The 16,857-nt window shown below is 46.5% G+C and overlaps 1 protein-coding gene across 1 annotated transcript; it reads left to right on the top strand.

The window, feature by feature from the left end:
• Window positions 1-2,302: 2,302 nt before the first annotated feature.
• On the top strand, window positions 2,303-16,212 carry Syp (synaptophysin). The gene is made up of 7 exons (XM_021658496.2): window positions 2,303-2,443; window positions 3,543-3,608; window positions 4,636-4,760; window positions 7,613-7,808; window positions 8,507-8,698; window positions 11,650-11,980; window positions 14,738-16,212. The coding sequence occupies exons 1-6, from the start codon at window positions 2,408-2,410 to the stop codon at window positions 11,974-11,976; spliced, it is 942 nt and encodes a 313-aa protein (XP_021514171.1). The 5' UTR covers window positions 2,303-2,407; the 3' UTR covers window positions 11,977-11,980; window positions 14,738-16,212.
• The last annotated feature ends 645 nt before the right edge of the window (window positions 16,213-16,857 follow it).

Here is a 16,857-nt window from a genome sequence, read left to right as displayed (position 1 = left end):
TGAGGGGAGCCACAATCAAAGACTGGTACTCTAAACATTCAATCACACTGGGCCTTGAAACAAAGGCTTGGGTTAGTTAAGCTGATGTCTAATGAAAAAGAAAGTAAGGGGGAAGGCAGAGAGAATGAACAGACAACTGAGAACTAAGGTTGAAGGACGACAGATCATGCAGTTTTGAATAGCAGGCTCTAAAATGTCTGGTTTTTTTATACCTAAAGGCATGGGGAACCATAAGAAAGAATTGAGTAAGGTAGTGACATAGTTAACTACACATTTTAAATAGATGCTTTGCTGGTATGCTGAGAACAGACTGCAGGGGAAGACACTGGAGATGCTAAAATTGACAGAAATGATGGTTACCTTAGCCAGGGAAGGTAACAAAGGAAATCTTAAGAAGTCAAAGGCTTCCAAGATAGTAAAATGAACATGTCTTGATCCCTGTGCTAAATGCATTATAGCTAATTATCCTTTTTAAATCAGTATACCCAGGCATATATTTTAAAACATTTTACATGTCCAAGATCAAACAGGACAAAACTTTAGAAGTGAGATTCAAACAACTGAGAGCAAAAACTGAAACAACTGGGAAGTATCTATTATATTCTTATATTTTAAAAATAAATATAGGGGCCAGGCAGTGGTGGCATACACCTTTAATCCCAGCACTCAGAAGGCAGAGGCAGGTAGATCTCTGTAAGTTTGCGGCCAGCCTGGTCTACAAGACTGAGTTCCAGGACATCCAGGACTACACAGAGGAGATGCTCTCTCAAAAAATAAATTAATTAAATATAGGGGCTAGAGAGATAGCTCAGAAGGTAAAAGTGATTGCCAAGCCTTAAGACCTGAGTTGGATTCCCAGGTCCCACACAGAGGAAAGAACTGACTCTCACAAGCTGTCTCCTGACTTCTGCATTTTCACCCACACATACACATAGTAAATAATTAAATGTAAAAAAAGAAAAATACATAAAAATCATAGCTAGCTGGACAGTGGTAGCACACACCTTTAATCCCAGCACTCTGGGAAGCAGAGGCAGGCAGATCTCTATTACTTCAAGGCCAGCCTGATCTACAGAGTGAGTTCCAGGACGGCCAGGGTTACATACAGAAACCTTGTCTCAGAAAAAATAATAGCCAAAGCTAACATGAGGGTCCATGCCTAAAATTCCACCATCTGGGAAGTGGAAGAAAGAGGATAAGGAACTTAAGGTCATGCTCAGCTGCACATGAAGGTCAAGGCCAGGCTTGGGCTGTATGAAATCCTATCTTAAAAATAAATAAACAAATAAATGAATAAATATTATCCATTCAAAAGTTTCCAGATTCAAGTAATAGAGGAGTATAAAATGGTGTTCTTTCCTCTGCTGACAGTTACTCATTTTTTTTATTACCTGTGTAAGATGATGTACCTCCATCATAGGTTAGTATTTAGTATCTTAGTGATTTTTCATGTGTGTTTCTTAGTATGAGGTTGACCATCTTATTAACCACAACTATATTTTATCCCTTGGATTTTGTAATGGGGCAATCATCACTGACCTTGATGGGCCTAGTTTTAGTATCATGAAAGAAGGTAGTCTATTAAGAGATGGCAAGACCCACACAGTGAGAAGAGAGAACCCACTCTGGCAAGCTGCCCTCTCATCTCCACACCTGTGCTGCAGTGCTCCCCCTTCCCTCCCTCCCTCTCTCCATACTAAATAAATGTATTTTTAAAAGAAAGAGAGATAACACAAAACATGTGTTTTTAAAAAGAGGGACAAGGATAAACAGATGGTAAAGTATACTGTATGCAATAATTTTGAGAGAAAAAAAGAGAGAGAGAAACTGAGGAGATGGTTATTGTTTGGGGACGTGCATAAAATGCAGATTTTCCAAAAGGAACCCTCTGGACCTTGAACTGTCTTTAAACTGTGGAGACATTTAAGTGCAGAGACTCTGAACACTACCGATTACTAGCTGTGTGACCTTGTGCAAGTCACTTAATCTCTCTGGAGACTCATTTTTCTCATCTGTAACAACAGGACTAATAGTCATTGCTACATAGGGATTAAATGAGTGCACACACTTTAAAAAACACAGAAGTAGGCTTGGCAAAATGTCATACCATAGAACTGAGAGGTCCTCCTATTCCCAGAGCTCCCTATGTAGGACCCTATGTAAGGACCTACCTACCTATGTAAAGACCCTACACTGTGAGATCCACAGCCTCCAACCTCCAGGAAGGAATGGCTGCAGGCAAACTGGGGGAAGGAGGGGCCGTGTTGCGCAGGCGCTCGCTGAAAAGAGAGACAGAGTGCGAGGGGCGGGCTGCCACCGACTGGGCTGTTCCAACGATCGCGCGCCGCCCCCGCCGCGCCCCGCGCCCGCCCTTGCTAACAGGCACCTTCCGCCCCCTGCATTGCTGATGCTGCTACTGGCAGACATGGACGTGGTGAATCAGGTACGTGCTCCAGCACCGTAGACAGAGCCCGGCGCTTGCGGGAACACGGGTGGCTTTGGCCCTCCAACCCTGAGAGGTGGTGGCCAGGGTAGCTGAGATACGGTCGCTGGGGCTGGGGCTGGAGCCGGGGGTCTGCAGCAGGAGAGATTGGGAAGGGAGATGGAGAAATGGAGTGCGCTCTTTGCCGCAGCGAAGGCTGTCCTCAGTGCGGCAGAGGGGACCACCAGAAGCCCCATAAGAGCTGTCAACCTACCTGGAGGGGAGAAAGGGAAGCTCAGGTCTTGGAAGATGGCAAAGGGGTACGGGAGGGAAGGGGAAAATGAAAAGAAGACTTGAGGGGCTGCAGATGAGCTAGGAAATAGAGCGACAGAAGGTGTAGGAGCGGGGTGGGGGAGGGCTGGCACCCGCCCCTCCCAAAGAGAATGCACCCTAGAAGATGATCACCCTTTGCCCCCCGGAGCAGATCTAGGGGGACTATCCGATTTTGCCTCTCCAAAACCCCCAGCCTCCTCATTCCCACCGCATACCCAGTAAATCCATGCCCCAGCAACCCTCCCACCTTAGAAACCATCTCCGCCATCTCCCTCTTCTTCATCACCTCAGAATCGGCTTCCTCCTAACGAGTAGCGACCCCTCCCCATCTCCTCAGACACAACCACCATCATCTGACTCGCCTTTACCAATGCAGACCTCTCCCCTATGCTGTTGTGACTCACCTTCATCATCCGACGTCCCCTCCCCCACTCCAATGAACCCCATCTTCTTCCACTCAACCTTTTCCCCTATCTGATTCACCAGTTCAGACCTTGTTTCCCTAACTAGTCTGGACCCCATCTATTTCCTACACCCAACCTCCTCTTCCATGTGACTCATCACCTCACAATTCACCACTCCTGAACCCTAGGGGGTTTTCTGAGACCCTCATGTTTCCTCCTTCCCCAAAGTGTCATTTTCTCCTCCGCACTCCCTCTCCATATGTCACCCACTCCCAGAGGGTCACATGCCCTATCCCCAGGGATCATTGCCTGGCAGCCTGGCCCCTCACCTCCATCTTTATTCCCCACAACCCTACCCCCTCCCCAATGTTTTTTCTCCTCAGCTGGTGGCTGGGGGTCAGTTCCGGGTGGTCAAGGAGCCCCTTGGCTTCGTGAAGGTGCTGCAGTGGGTGAGTGTGCTCCCGGTTGCGGGGTTGTGGGGTGCAGGAGACAGAGTAGTAATGGGGTGCAGAAGAGCAGTCCTACAGGACTGGAAGGAGTGGGATGACAAGAATGGGAGATGAGGGAATTGGGCTCCAGAGTAAGGTCCCCAGGGGTGAAGTATAGGGAACAGACAGGTTATGACATCACATAAGGCCGAGGGTACCCCTGTTGTGGAGTGACAGATTGTGACATCCTACCTCCTCTCTTGAACTAAAGGAGGGAGGGATGGGAGGTGGAGCCTGAAGCCAACTGCTGAGAGGGAGAGAGATGCAAAACCAGAAAAATCCAGAGACATTGAAGGAGACCTAGAATGAGAACAGGGATTGGTAGTGATGGAAATGCCAAGAAAAAGAGATGAGACCCAGAGAACTGTTCCTAAAACTGGAAAATGTGGTAGGGGAGAGAAAGAGGCACACACAGATATAGAGGCACTCAAAAGAGAAAACAGAAAGCAACATACAAAAATAGGCACAAGGGAGACAGAGGAACCATGGAGATTGTGAGAGAGACAGAGCAGAGGAAATAAGCGGACCAAGAAACAGGCATGCAGAGACATACAGTCACACAGGGAGTTAAAAAAAAAAAGAGATGATTAATGGGGGAAAGGAGGGAGAGCATGCATAAAATCACAGAGATACTGAGAGATAGAGATACAGTGAGAGTGAGAAGAAAGGAAGAGGAGAGGAGAGAAAAAGAAGATGGGAGAAAGGAAAGAGGAGGAGAGGGGAGGCGAGGAAAGGGGAATGGGAAAGGAGCAGCCAGAGCACCTAGAGGTGAAAACAGAGAGACACAGGGAAAGAGAAACAGCCACACCCCTGTAATCAGCTTGTGCTAGGACCCGATGAGCCATGATTAGGGGGGTGGGGGTGGGGACCTCTCCATCTGCTACTGTCTGTGCTGTCCCCCCCCCCCACCTCAATCTGTCCAGAGGAGGGCACTCCCTCCCACATGCAGACAGGCTCACCACAGCCATCCACCTCCCTGCTACCCAAGGTCTTTGCCATCTTCGCCTTTGCTACATGCGGCAGCTACAACGGAGAGCTTCGGCTGAGCGTGGAGTGTGCCAACAAGACGGAGAGTGCCCTCAACATCGAAGTTGAATTTGAGTACCCCTTCAGGTGTGCTCCTGCCCTGGTATCCTGAGACCTGGAAGAGGCAGGGGCAGGGTGGGTCTGGGCAGTCCTTTTCAATGACCTTTGCACAGCTCACACCAAAGACCACAGCCACGGGGATCACTGCCCATGCACTGAACACTTGCTGTGTAACTGCCACTGCTCTAGCTGTCTATGGTATTGTGGTGTGCAAGACAGACACAGGGTGGCATCCTCTCTGGCTATAAAGGGGAGCAATAAAGAGGAAATAAGAAGATTCAGAAGTAAATGACAGGGCAGAAAGCTTGCGTAGCATTGACAAGGCCCTGTGTTCCAGAAAGAGAGGGAGAGAGCATGCATGCCTGAGTGAGCACTACATGTGTGTAGACGTTAACGCAGTAAATGCTCAGTTATTGTTAGTTGCTGGGTATGATGTTAAATGCTTGTAATTCCAGCACTTGGGAGGCTATGCCAGAAAAAAATGTGACGAGTTCCAGGCTCCCCATGGATACAAAGTGAGATACTATCTCAAAATAAGGGGGTGCTAAGCAGATAAAGGCACTTGTCACTCAGCCTAGCAACCTGAGTTTGATCCCTACGTCACATGTGGCAGAAAGAACAGACTCTCTGCAAACTGTTCCCTGACCTCCACACACGAGCTATGGCACACATGCACCTACACACACAGGCATCCACACACTAAATACATAAAATGCAATTTTAAAAAGTGTTCTAAAGTAGTGTTAGTGAACCTTATTTACTTCTCAAAGTGCTGGAGTTTAATAGTGACCATAGCAGAAAAAGCTCCCTGTCCTCATAGACCTATATTAGAACAAACAAATGGGGATAACTGCAGATGGACAGAAATACTAGAAGCATATCCTCATGCAAGAACTTTGCCAAAGAAGAATGAGGGTACTGTAGAGATGTAGGAAATCATGGGACCAAATTAGACGTTCCTGATATGTACTGAGTCCCTACCAGGTACTATATGCTATGTACTAGATGGACATGACTAAGGACAAGCTGGAAGAGCTACTATCTCTAAAGGATTGGGAGACAGACTCACAGTTTCCCTTGACTTTCCTTGACTACTGAACTAAATCGTATTACAGTCTTAACTTTCTTATCTGTAAACAGAGAAAATACTGATGTCCCACAGATGATGGGACATCTTCACCATGTCTATACTTATGAAGCCCTCAGTGCAGTGTCTGAGACACAGGAAGTGCTCTTCAGAAGCTTGTGAAGTATAAGAATTCAGATTTAGGAAGTTGGAGAAGCGTTGGAAACTAGGAGTTGGGAAAGATCAAGGGTAAAAGGAGACACAAGACGTCACACAGTAGGAAGAGGGAAGCCAGCTCAGACTCTGAGCAATAATAGCAATGGGAGATGGTAGAGGAGCATGCCCTGAGAGAGAGCAGCGATGAGTATCCTGGTTTACACAAGCCAGGGAGGAAAGAGTTTGGAGGCTGAGGGTGTAGCTCAGTGGCAAAGCATTTGTCCTGAATTCCGTGGGTTCCATCCCCAGTACCTTGGAGGAGAAAGAGTCATTCACACAGACACACACACACAGTGGGGGCAGAGGTGAAGGGTAATTGGCAGCATGAGAACCAGCCTTTTGAGAATTCACAAGGTCACAAAAGCTCTCCATAAAGCAGTACCACCCGCCCCAGCACCTTCCATGCTCAGGACCTTCTGCTATACAAGGACACCAATTCTATTTGCTCAGTCCAAGGAGCCTGTCTCTAACCTGAGGGCGGAGCTATGGGCCCCTAGTCCAGTTTCATTCTGCCAACCAATGAGTGCTCCACCACCACCACAGCACAGGGTAGCAGTCAACATGACTTAGGGGGAGACAGGATTCATACAAAAGTTCTGTCCTTCCTGTACTAGTTGCATGACTTCACACAAACAAATGCACTTCTCTGAACCTGTTCCCATCCACTGTGAATTTCACCCCAAAAACACTGCTTGCAAAGCTAATAAGTGGCAGCACTGTTCCAGACCCTTGGGATCTGTTAGTAAATGAAAACAAGGAATAAGCCCTGCCTCTTAATAGATAAAGAAAAAAAAAATCCTAGGTCTGGGAGATAGCTCTGTCAGTAAGGTACTTGCCTTACAGGTGTGAGGACTTGAACTTGGAGCTCAGAACCTACATTAAACAAAGCCCAGCATAGTGGCTCATGTTGGATTCCCTGGTACTCCCTGGCCAGCCAGCTTAGGGTAATTGCCAAGTTCCAAGCTAGAGAGAGACCCTGTTTCAAAAAGGGCAGGGGAATGGCACCTGAGGAACAAAACATGAGGTTAAACTCTGTCACAAGTTTGTGCAAATGCATACACATCAACAAATGTGCACCTGCACACACATGCACGCACACACACACACACACACACACACACACACACACGAGTCTGATTTTTATTCATCGGTACCAAAAAATGCTTTTAAACTGAAATGCAGGAAGTCTTTAATGAGAAGGGGATAGTTAAGCAGTGTGAGGGAGCTGGGAGAATAATACATGAAGCTATCTTAAGGAAGAGCATTCCTAAAATGATCTTAGCCAAGAGGCTGAGAAACAATGAGGGGAGAGAATTTCTGTTAAAGACATCAGCCAGTGCAAAAGCTCTAGGGTAGAAAGATACCTGCCACATTCTAGGATGAACTCAGAGGCAGGAGTACCTGGGCTGCAGTGAGCGAGGGGTACCACATATCTTACCAGGATGCTTCAGCCACCAGTGGTACATTGCAAGTGCTCTGTGGATGGTTCTTTTCCTCCTCTTCCTGGGACCTCAAAACAACCTGGGATATACTTGGCTGGGAAGGTGAGAAAGGGATTCTTAGAGTCTGGGCCACACCCACACACCTCTCTCTGCAGGCTGCACCAAGTATACTTTGATGCACCCACCTGCAAAGGGGGTACCACCAAGGTCTTCCTAGTTGGGGACTACTCCTCGTCAGCTGAATTCTTTGTCACCGTGGCTGTGTTTGCCTTCCTCTACACCATGGGAGCCCTGGCCACCTACATTTTTCTGCAGAACAAGTACCGAGAGAACAACAAAGGGCCCATGATGGTGAGTCGCCACAGCTGATTGCATGCAGTGACCAAGGACATGAGTCCACAGGGACCCAGCTCATTTGGTTCACAGGCCAAAGTCCACAGGCCCATAGCCAAGCAGCCCAACACTGCTATTGCTGCAACTGTCTCCATGAGTTCACATTGAACATCTGGCTTGTGAAGTCACAGAATCATGGGGGCATACTCAGAGCCTACACAGAATGCTAGACTGGCCGACAACCTGACCCTACCATCGAGAGACCCCACACATCCTCACAGACTAGATCAAAGGAAGGAGTATTGAAGTTCACTGTGCAGTCATGCATGTCACCTTGCCACACAGACACTGATTCCTACACAGAGATTCTCACACCCTCATCCCAGACATAAAATGACACATATTCCCACATGCAAATAAAAGTGGTAAAACACACTTCTCACAGATTCAGAAACATCCCACAGAATTATTTCCCCCCTCAACATCCACACCCACATATCACTAGCACACCCCCACATCCTCTGTATCATATACACTCATGGAAGCTCAAGCTGAGGCCTTCGGGTGAAAATAGTGTGAGCCTCAGAGCTGCAAAGGCAGAAAAGAGGAAGGCCTCTTCTAGAGGAACCCTCCCACAAAAGCTTGTGACCTGAAGGGGCTCAGGGCTCAGCATGAAGCAGCCCATTCACGGTGGCATCTTCCTCACTCCTGCCTAGGACTTTCTGGCCACAGCAGTGTTCGCCTTCATGTGGCTAGTTAGCTCATCTGCCTGGGCCAAAGGCCTGTCGGATGTGAAGATGGCCACAGACCCAGAGAACATTATCAAGCAGATGACTATGTGCGGCCAGACAGGGAACACATGCAAGGAACTAAGGGACCCTGTGACTTCAGGACTCAACACCTCAGTGGTAAGCCCTGGGAAGCTGGCTGGGCTGGAGGAGGAAAGCTGGGAGATACAGTCTGGTATGGGAAGTGGTGGAGACAGGGAATGAGAGGAATGCCAGGAGGTCCATGGGGGCTCCCTGGAGGAGGCATGCCAACCAAAGAAGGTTGAACAGTTCTAACCGCAGGGATACCACATACTGCCTATCCCCAAACGAGGAACACGAGGCCTTTCAGATTAGGCTGGGACAACTGGACCCAGCCCAGTCATGTGAAATCTCCTGAAACTCAGTATCCTTTTAGGATTTATTTCCTTAAGTGCAAAAGAAAAAGACTATCTTGAAATGTTTTCCTACTTGGACGCCCCCTACTGGCTAGAATCAGTCTGAACATAGATGCTGTCACTTGGCAAGCTCTGTGACCTTCAGCTAGTGACAAGCCTCTCAAGGATCTTTTTGAGTATGTAAATTGACAGCTAATGATAGGTCCTGCTCCAAACTTGAGTATTCACTGAATTCACAACACACATAGCGCTTTGGAAAGAACCTAACACAAGATTATTTCCTATATTACTGTTGCAGATGCTAAGATTTGAACTCTTCTTTCCTGCACTTGCTGATTGTGCTATCTTGGGTAATTTAGCCTCTCTGAACTTAGCTTTAAAATGGATATAACAAGGGCTGGAGAGATGATTCAATGGTTAAGAGCACTTGCTGTTCATCCAGGCAGTGGTGGTGCACACCTTTAGTGTCAGCACTAGGGAGGCAGAGGCAGGCAGATCTCTGAGTTGTAGGCCAGCCTGGTCTACAGAGCTAGTTCTGTCTGGGATGCAAGGAAGGAGGGGGATTGAGGAGAGCAACACTTGCTGCTCTTGCAGAGGATCTAGGTTCAGTTCCTAGCACCTACACATTGGCTCAGAATCCTCCATAATTCTACTTGCCCTTTTCTTATCATCTTGAGGACCAAGCATGCAGGTGATACACATGAACACATGTAGACAAAACACTTTACACACGTAGAATGAAACTTAAAGGTCTTTAAAAATAAAATAAAATGGACATAAATCAGGCCATGTGTGGTGGCACATACCTGTAATTCTAGCACTTGGGAGGCTGAGGAAGGAAGACTTAAAAGTTTGAGGCCAAGTTGGGTTATATAGTGAGTTGCAGGACAGCCTAGGCTACAAAACGAGACCTTGTCTCAGAATCATAAGAATAAACTACATGTGCTAAAAGTAATCAGAATGGGGATATCAACCAGATGGAGTGGTGCCTGTCTGCAGTCTCTGCTACTCTGCAAGTGGAGAGACAAAATTCAGCATTTGAGGCCAGGAGTTCTGGGCCAGCCTGGGCAACATTTCAAGACTGTCTCAAAAAAAAAAAGGATAAAATAAAATGTAGGTGTACTTCCTGTCTTAACATGGAAAAAATTTTTTTTATTGTTTATTTGCTTTATTTTTTGAGACAGGGTTCCCCGTATAGCCATGGCTGTCCTGGAACTCACTCTGTGGACCACACTGGCCTTGAATTCAGAGATCCGTCTGCCTCTGCCTCCTGAGTACTGGGATTAAAGGCATGCACTACCACTGCCTAGCTCAAACCTGGAAATTTAAGTAAACTAATAAAGGTGCTTAGAAGAGGGTGTAAAAATACAGTAAATGGCATATAGCATTTTGTTTTTAAATATTTTATGTCAGTTTCATATATTTGTTTTTAAATTTTAAATTATTTTTATTTAATAGCATATACTTTGGTAAGCATGATAGCACATACTTTCAGTCCCAGCATTTGGGAACAGAAGCAGGTGATCTCTGTGAGTCTGAGGCCAGACTGATCTACATAAAGAGTGCCAGGACAGTCAAGCTGCAGAATAAGACCCTATCTTAAACACACACACATACACTAAATAAATGAATTTAATAAAAATAAATCCAAGAGTATTTGTTAAAAAGTAAATAAAAGAGGGGCTAGAGGAATGACTCAGTGCTTAAGAGCACGTATTGTTCTTCCTGAGAATGGGAATTCTATTCCTGGAACCCTTTAAACCTATCAGTTGGAAGGCAGAGGCCACCCTGATCTACATAGTGAAAACCCCGTCTAAACAACCACAAAAAAGGCACTTGAATGCAAGGCCAGCCTGGTCTACAGAACGAGTTCCAGGACAGCCATGACTACATAAAGAGACCCCATCTCAAAAAACAAATATATTTTTATACATGTACATTTCTGTTTTATACAGATGCATTTATATGTTAATTTGTATATACATACATTTATATATGCATCAATTAGTGATGTCTATTTCTTTAAAATATATACTTGCATATTTTACAAATTTTACAGCGTTTTCGATTGATTATTTATACAGCAGTCTATCTACATGTGTACGTGTACACCAGCTCTCATTACAGATGGTTGTGAGCCACCATGTGGTTGCTGGGAATTGAGCTCAGGACCTTTGGAAGAACAGCTAGTGTTAACCTCTGAGCCATCTCTCCAGCCCCCCACCCCATATTTTACAAATTTAAATTTACTATATTTTGAAATATATACAAAATAGATCAGTCCTGAAGCTAGTCTTGGATTGCTGAGCGGTGGTGGCACGCCCCTTTAACCGCAGCACTTAGGAGACACAGACAAGTAGATCTCTCTGAGCTCCAGGTCAGCCAGGTCTAAGAAGTGAGTTCCACAGAGAAACCCTGTCTTGAAAAAAAAAAATAATCATCACCCTGCCTCCAACTCCCTAGGATTACACATGGGGGCCACTGGGCTCAATAAATAGTTGTACCCGTAAACAGATTCAGATTCCCGGGGAATCTGAATCCTAACAAACGCCCCAATCCCAAATTCTTCTATACACTGATAGTCACAGAATTTATGCCCTAAAAAATGCCATTCCTGTTCACTCAGCCTCAAAGTCCCTGGGACTGCCAAGGCAATGGGTGAGAGACAACAACTTTGGTCTTGTCTCCCTGCAGGTGTTCGGCTTCCTCAACCTGGTGCTCTGGGTTGGCAACCTATGGTTCGTGTTCAAAGAGACAGGCTGGGCCGCCCCGTTCATGCGCGCACCTCCAGGTGCCCCGGAAAAGCAACCAGCACCTGGGGATGCCTACGGCGATGCGGGCTACGGCCAGGGTCCCGGAGGATATGGGCCCCAGGACTCCTACGGGCCTCAGGGTGGTTACCAGCCCGACTACGGGCAGCCAGCCGGTGGCAGTGGCGGTGGCTACGGGCCTCAGGGCGACTATGGGCAGCAAGGCTACGGCCCACAGGGCGCGCCCACCTCTTTCTCCAATCAGATGTAATCTGGTGAGTGATAGATGGGCAGATGCGGCAGGGAGGGTATAAGAAGTGAAGTTTGAAGGAACCAATAGACAGGCAGAACTACAAAAAAATGCGGAAAAATTAGCCAATGAGAGGAGAGAAGAAGAAGGAAGAGGAAAGAGCAGCGCTCAGAGTAACCAATGAAAGGCGTGTAGGGGCACTTGCGCAGTGGATAGCCATTGAAGTGTAGGTTTTCAGGAAGGTGGGTCTTCGAAATGATTGGTGTAACAACCGGAGATAACGCCAGTAGACTGGGGAAAGTAAACACTGGGTTTTGAAGGACGCCAGCGCAGGAGCAAGGTTGTGGACCTGCTGCTACCTCTCCATAACCCTTGTAGTGAAAGAGATGGTTTGGAATTTCAAAAGGAGAGGGTCAGAGGCCTTGGAAACACGCATACGCCTTCTCCTTGGGCCATTAAAAATATGCTTCAAGACAGCGAAGGCTACACAGAGAAACCCTGTCTCCAAAAACAAACAAAAAAGAATGCCTGGCGTGGTGGAGCACATAGAATCCCAGCACTTGAGAGGCACAGGCACAGGGATTGCAAGATCTCGAGTCCTGCTTAGTCTATATAGCCCGATCCTATCTTAAAAAGAGAGAAGATAGCAATACCTAGGTGGGTTTGGTAGTGACTGAGCCAAGATCGCGAGTCTCATAAAATATCCCACATTTAATTAATTAAAAAAATTCTTGACCAGGCGGTGATGGCACAAGCCTTTAATCTCAGCACCTGGGGAGGCAGAGACCTTTGAGCTCAAGCTCAGCCTGATTTACAAAGCAATTTCCAGGCTGCTTGACCACACAGTGAGACGCTGTCTCAAAAAAAAAAAAATCATGTCCTGTTGGTTCCAATTTTCAAAATATATCCAACCTTTCATTTTTCACAGTGATCTTCCTTAACCTCTTCACAAGTGCCTCATCTATCCCGTTTACAGCATATTTTACTCCCCAGCAACCACAAGGATTCTGCTAGGCGACTGTCCTCTAAATTCAGCAATCACTGTCCTGTACTTGGAAGTCAGTTGTATGTGGTCACAGGCCTATGTAGGCAGCACTCCCCCACAGATATTTACTGTGACCTTCACCTACTAGAACTGTGCCAGGACCAGTTCTACCTCAGGGCCTTTGAACTTGCGAACCCTAAAGTTTTACACATACATTTCTTTACCTAGCCATTTTGGTCACTCGCTCAATGAAGTCTTTGTTTTTGATGTTTGTTTGTTTGTTTATCGGGAGAGTTATTTTTTTTTTAATTACAAGTTCAGGTCTCCTGAATGCTAAGCAAGTGTTCTACCACTGAGATATATAACCGGGCTCTTTTCCCTTTTCATTTTGAGACAGTTTTACTAAGTTGCCCAGATTAACTGGAACTCATTCTGTAGCCCAGGCTGGCTTTGAATTTGCAATATTCCTGTCTCCATCTCCCATGTGGCTGGGATTTATAGTCCTGCACCACCACACTTGGCTTTGTTGTTGCTGTGTTGTCACTATTATTTTTTGAGACAAGGTCTCCTGTAGCCAAGGCGGGCCTGGAGCTCATTATGTAGCTAAGGATAATCTTCAATTCCTGTTGTGCTTCTGCCTCCCTGGTTTGCTTGTTTCATTTGGGGTCCCATTATGTAATCCAAGCTGGTGTCAAACTTGTTTTCCTCCTGCCTCTGCCTCCTAAATTCTGGGATCCTAAATCCTAAATCCTGTATCAGTGATTATTGGTGTAAAAAAAAAATCCCCTTTGTTACCTCTCTCATGATAACCTATGTTTTTCCTTAACACAATTTTTAATTACTAGTTTATAGTTCGTGACCATATGCCACTAGATTGCGGGTATAACTAAGACTTATTTATGCTATACACACATCACTTAGGGAGCTTTTCTAAAAGATTCTATTTGTATTTTATTATGTGTGTATATATGTGAATAGGTGCATGTGAGTTCAAATGACCATGGAGACTAGGAGAAAGGCTAGATTTGATGGCGCTAAAGTTACAGATGGTTGTGACTCACTCAGTGTAGGTTTTGGGAGCCAAATGTGGATCCTCCAGAAGAGCAGCCTCACTTAGAGTTTTTTGGGTTTTGGTGACAGGGTCTCACTACATGGCCCTAGTTGTCTTGGAACTCACTGTGTCAATCAGGCTGGCCTCAAACTCACAGATTATCCACCCACTGCTGCCTCCTGAGTGCTGGGATTAAAGGCATGTGCCATCATGCTTGGCCTGTTATCATCTTATATTAGATAATTCACTAGTATGTCATATTCATTGTGTAAATGAAACCTGTCTCCCCCGATATAATGTAAGCCTTACAAAAATAGGGATACTTTTATATGAATTTTCTTTTTTTTTTCCGGTTTTTTGAGACAGAGTTTCTCTGTGTAGCTCTGGCTGTTCTGGCACTGGAACTCACTCTGTAGACCAGGCTGGCCTCTCACTCAGAGATCTGCTTTCTTCTGGGACTAAAGGCATGCTCCATCACTGCCAGGCTCAACATGGATTTTCAACAGTGACTACAGCAGGACTGGTTAATGGGCTTTTTTGTTTAAGAGAGGGGACCTTAATACCCAGTTCCAGCCAGATTAGTAATATCTTCCTAGAGAGAGCAGTTAGGATGAGGCTGACTCCAGACCTGTTAGAGAAGAACAAAGCACAGTGGCCCAGTCCCTTCTTGAGGGTACCACCATCATCTGTGTGGGCACCACCCTCATCTGGACCTCTTCTTCTTTCTGTGTTTTTTGTCTCTACAGGTCAGTGAAGCCCACGAAGACCCCGCAGGTGGGCAAGAGCTCAACAGAAGGCCTGTTCCACTTTCCATACCCATCCCCTAGGTCTCCACCTCTCAACCCAGGAAACCCTAACTGTCTTTGCTGTATATATATATATATAGAAAGAAAGAAAGATAGATAGATAGATAGATAGATATAGATATATATATATATTTATCTGTCTGAGCCTTACCCTTACCCAACTTCTCCATGCACTAGGGGCCCAGTCCTGAATGGGCTCCTCCCTAACCCTGACTTTGCATTCTTCAACCCCTATCTGTACCCCAGCCCTGTCCCTTGAGGTAAGGGGGCTCTAGAAAGGGAACAGGAAAGGGACCAGACCTTGGCTGCACGGAGTGGGTCGATGTGACTTTTCCTCTTCCTTCTTTCCTTCTGCTCCTCCCAACTCTGGCTTTGGTTCCTCCAGCATCACATGAACAGAAGCTTGAATAGAAATCCAAACCCAAGAGTAGAACATTGGATTGGGTGGAGGCTTAGGTGAAACAGATGGAGAAGAGAGGAGCTCTGGATAGAGAAGACTAGACAGCTGAGAGTTGAGTTCCAGACATACTGGATGTGCAGCCTAAAAAGAAAGTGGTGTCTACAGCATTCTGGAATGAGGCTTGATAGAACCTGGGAGGGTGGTTCTAGGAGGGGCGTGGCTTTAACACAGTGGACTCCAGAATGGGCAGGCTTGGGTTGGATCCAGCATCTCTAAAAGGGGTGTGTCTTGGAGCATTCAGGAGTTAGAGCTTGATTCCAAAGAGCCTGAGCAAGGATAGAAATAGGGTTCAGGAATGAACCTAAGCTGGAGGTGAGGTCCTGGTCAGGATTCCAGACAGGAATATGAAGAGTATGAGGAATGTGTGGTGGTTGCAGAAGAGAAAGCCCTTTCTGTAATGGGCAGAAAAGAAAATATGTTTTCATTTTAGTGTAGTTTGGCCAGTAGGCCTGAGCGCTGGGTGGGAGTCCATGGTTAGGACCTGTGAGATGAGTTTTATTAAAAGTAGGAGGGAATACTCCTGGCCCCTGGGAATTGAGGTAACCTAGGATTAGCCAAGTATTGTGGTTTGGAACATAACGGGTATGATTCAGAGAGAAATGTCCCTTGTTCACACCCCCCCCCAGGAGACAGCTAGATAATCAGAAGACAGAGTCTACAGGTCTGTGGGGCTGGCCCACGGTCTTCCCCCTTTCTCTACCCTCTCCCTCCATACTCCTGTTGTCCCAGAATACTTGGAAGCTGGGTCTGGAGCCCCAGTCCTGTACCTTCTGCTGTGTCAGTGATATTGGTAGTGCCTGTGATCATGTGTTGCCATTTTGTCTGACTGTGGCCCCACCCTCTTCCCTCCAGGCCCCCTACTTTCCTGTGCCCTTTGGTATTGTTTGAAGACCCCCTCCCCAAGGAAGAACAAATATGAGAAATTTCCCTCTCCCAAATAAACTCCTCAACCATCTAGTAGTCCACATGTCTCTGATTTCTCAGTCTGTCTTTTTGGGCGGGTGCAGAAGGGAGAGCAGGCAACAAGAAAAAGAGACTTAGGGGGAGCTCAGACCCTGGCAACATCCTGCTGAAGCCTTGCCTACAACTTATTCTGAGTCTCACTCTTCATTAGAACTGTTTGTCATCCCAACGATAGCCACAGAGTCCTCCTAGGGTGTGGTCCTCACGCTGATCCCTTAGCCACCACCCTTCCTGGCCCCAATGAAGGCTTTTCTCCTCAGATCCTCAAGGCCTCTCCAACTACAGAGACTCCACAAGATCTTGTTTCTTTGTTTCTGAACCCTTCAGGTCCTGTGGGATCTATCTCCTTTCCCTTGCCTCAGCCTCAGCAGAAAAACCAGAGACCTACCAGATAGAGAGGCTGACTGACTAATGGATAAGTGCTATTCCCCCCTCCCCAGCTTTTCTCTGGACAAGGGTCAGGAAGTAACAGGGTTTTGCATAATGGGGTTGAGGTGGACAGAAGGAGTTCCTCGGCACCCAAGATTAAAGGTCTGTCTAACCATTGCCACCTCATGCCTAATTAAAGGCTCCTCTTGGGCGCCTGAGTTCTGAGGATACTTGATTCCTAGCTCGGAGGCCCAGAGGTACCTAGAGC

Source organism: Meriones unguiculatus, chromosome X, assembly GCF_030254825.1.
Source record: "Meriones unguiculatus strain TT.TT164.6M chromosome X, Bangor_MerUng_6.1, whole genome shotgun sequence".
NCBI lineage: Eukaryota > Metazoa > Chordata > Mammalia > Rodentia > Muridae > Meriones > Meriones unguiculatus.
Note: the sequence above shows the minus strand (reverse complement) of the source record. Positions and strands in the feature narration are given on the sequence as shown.

Bases quoted from the DNA above. Each gene is read 5' to 3' on its own strand.
- Syp (XM_021658496.2), top strand. From the start codon at position 2,408: ATGCTGCTACTGGCAGACATGGACGTGGTGAATCAG. The intron at 3,609-4,635 runs GTGAGTGTGCTC...CTGCTACCCAAG, and splicing joins TCGTGAAGGTGCTGCAGTGG to GTCTTTGCCATCTTCGCCTT. The intron at 7,809-8,506 runs GTGAGTCGCCAC...ACTCCTGCCTAG, and splicing joins ACAACAAAGGGCCCATGATG to GACTTTCTGGCCACAGCAGT.